Raw genomic sequence first — 2,586 nt, 5'->3', positions numbered from 1 at the left:
TATAATGATCTCACATGTTTTTACAGGAGTTCGTATTCGTATGGGCCCTACCATTCCCAACAGGACCCCCACTCCAAGCAGGACGCGCACCCCCTTCCAGGATATAAGCAACAACCAAACATCAGGTATTGATCATAACCCAGTCAGGACGCGCACCCCCTTCCAGGATATAAGCAACAACCAAACATCATGTATTGATCATAACCCAATCACTCAAGTTCGATACAGTATTACAACTGCTGAACTGTTTCATGATTTGCAGACCCAAAGGAACTAAAAAGGCAGAGGGATAGAGAGCGGTATGCAAAAAATAAAGATGAGATTAATAAGAGAAGGCGTGAAGCCTACAAAAAAAAAGTGGTGCATGTAGCTCCCGCTTGCGCAGGGTCCAGGGAAGGGTCCGACCACTTTGGGTCTATAGTACGCAGCCTTTCCCTACATTTCTGTAAATGATGATCAAATTTCATTATCTATGCCCCAATTGAATTGGCTATAACTTATTTGGAACATGATATGGTGAGTCTCAGTTCCATATAAATGTTTGTATAGATGGGACCTAAACTAACAAAAACCCTATTTTCAGATATACATTCCAGTTAACATTGAACACTTCCATTGGTACCTAGCAGTTATAAATGCCGGGCAGCGATGCATCCAGGTGCTCGACTCGCTAGCCCAGGAATGAGCCGCAAAGACCTCACCGCTATGGTTAGTCATTCGTCCCACCACACCATCTTTTGATAACACGATTTCTGTTATTGTTCGGTTGTGATGCTAATACTTTTTCATTTATTCATTCAACAGCTTAAAGGACTAGAAAATGTATTCGAATATGCATCGCTTCAAGTGGAACTAAAAACTGATAAGTGGAAAGACTTAAACATCTCATCATGGCCAAGGGAAGAGTTTATTAAGAGCAAACTACAAAGAGACTGGTATACCTCCTAACTCAAAGGCTCAAAGTAATTGACTTCCGAAGACTCTGAATTTAGGCTTATTTTGACAGCAATCTGTAGGAGGAATTAGTTTAAATAAGCATGGAGTAGTTTAACATTCTTGAAAGCAAGCTGCGCACACATCTTACTGAATTTAGGCTCATCTTGAAAGCAAAGCTTTGATAGTTTTTTAGCTTTGACATACAATTTTGATAGTTTGGGGACAGATTTAGTCACTGAACCAATTATGACCAGCACATCATTAAACTTTAGTCTCAATATATCTGAATTTCTATCTCTGGACCATGTGGTGGCAAGCAAGCAAATTAAATTGGTAAACAGTACAGTGTACAACTGATTCAGCACTAGAGGTCGACAGTGATAGCACCAAGCGAAATTCAGTAATTATAACCAGCAAATCATTAAACTTAGTCTGAATATCTCAATTCTATCTCTGGAACATGTGGCTGCAGGCAAGCAAATTAAATTAGTAAACAGTGCAATGCCTATCTCATTGAACACTAGGGCCTGAGAGCAACTAGATTCAGTCAAGCATGCAAGTGAATCTAGAGCAGCAGAAAAATCAGGGAACCAGACCTATGAAATCAAAACGAGAGAGAGGTAGAGGGAGGCTTGACCTTGGATTGTTGCTGCCCCATGGCTGGGCGTCATCCCGTGAGAGAAGCCTCACTCCTCCTCTCCCTACATCAAGTTGGTGCAGGTGCGTGGTGAGTTGGAGGCTGGCTGCATCCATTGGCGTGTTGAGGTCTCCTGCAGCCCAGCACGAACACCAACAGAGCAACAAGGTGTGAGGAACACGCATACACTCCTGTAGAATTGAATCAAATAGAGAGGGGAGGCGGGAGGTGGCGCACTTTTTCCTTGAGTGAGTGCTGCTAAAAATCCATGGCTGGGTGTCTTCATCCTCCTCGCTGTGCATAGAGTCCAGTTGCTGTGTGCGTGAGGCAGGAACGTACATCTCATCTCAGGGAAGGGAAGAAGAAGAAATCCAAGAGGAAAGGAGAAGGGGGCGGACCTGTATGTCGTCGGGGTAGCCTTCCTGTCCCGGAGCCACGGGGTAAGGTCGCCGGAGCCAGACGGAGCAGATCCAGCGCCGGCGCACGCGCATCCAGCGCCTCCTCGCCCAGCAGCACCATCAGCGGCGGATAAAAATTCAACCTTTGACCTATGGGGTGTGAGAGAGCGGCCGCGCTGGTGACGAAGGGGAGGGCAGCCTGACCAGGGAGCGCCGGCGATGGTGACGAAGGGGAGGGGGCGGCCTGACCAGGGAGCGTTGGCTATGGTGGAGAGAATGGGGAACGGAGGAGATTGTGAGGGAGTGGTGGGGAACTATCCAGAGAAGAATCTGAGGCGGCAGTGGAGATGATGACTGACGGTTTTTTTAAAAAATCTGACTTTTTTTTCGTAATACTACTATGTAGAGTACTGTACTAGGCAGTGACGGAAGAGATTGTGATTGATCACGGCCTTGTCCGAACTAAAAAAAAAAGTTGTCTTATTTTTATCGGTCGTGCCCGATTCATCTCACATTATAATAATAAAAATTAGATCCAGAATAGATGTTTTTACTATAGACTAGGATACATGTGTTGGATCAGAAATATGTCACACTTTTTGAAAATATAATTTG

The 2,586-nt window shown here is 44.9% G+C and overlaps 1 protein-coding gene across 2 annotated transcripts; it reads right to left on the bottom strand.

Annotated features, from left to right (window-relative positions):
* Positions 1-821: 821 nt before the first annotated feature.
* On the bottom strand, positions 822-2,131 carry LOC119270966. 2 transcript variants are annotated; one of them, XM_037552955.1, is made up of 4 exons: positions 1,972-2,131; positions 1,811-1,867; positions 1,574-1,706; positions 822-1,010 (listed from the first exon to the last, which is right to left on the bottom strand). In XM_037552955.1, the coding sequence occupies exons 1-4, from the start codon at positions 2,090-2,092 to the stop codon at positions 995-997; spliced, it is 327 nt and encodes a 108-aa protein (XP_037408852.1). In that variant the 5' UTR covers positions 2,093-2,131; the 3' UTR covers positions 822-994. The 2 variants fall into 2 exon arrangements, with proteins under 2 accessions (XP_037408852.1, XP_037408851.1); XM_037552954.1 differs by lacking the exon at positions 822-1,010 and having other exon boundaries at positions 1,424-1,706.
* Between the last annotated feature and the right edge of the window lie 455 nt (positions 2,132-2,586).

Source organism: Triticum dicoccoides, chromosome 3A, assembly GCF_002162155.2.
Source record: "Triticum dicoccoides isolate Atlit2015 ecotype Zavitan chromosome 3A, WEW_v2.0, whole genome shotgun sequence".
Taxonomy (NCBI): domain Eukaryota; kingdom Viridiplantae; phylum Streptophyta; class Magnoliopsida; order Poales; family Poaceae; genus Triticum; species Triticum dicoccoides.
This window is presented reverse-complemented; position numbering and strand designations above follow the sequence as displayed.

Coding starts and splice junctions, on each gene's coding strand:
- LOC119270966 (XM_037552954.1), bottom strand. CDS start 2,092: ATGGTGCTGCTGGGCGAGGAGGCGCTGGATGCGCGTGCGCCGGCGCTG. Junction 1,868..1,971: donor GCTACCCCGACGACATACAG/GTCCGCCCCCTT, acceptor CTCTATGCACAG/CGAGGAGGATGAAGACACCC. Junction 1,707..1,810: donor AGCACTCACTCAAGGAAAAA/GTGCGCCACCTC, acceptor GCTGGGCTGCAG/GAGACCTCAACACGCCAATG.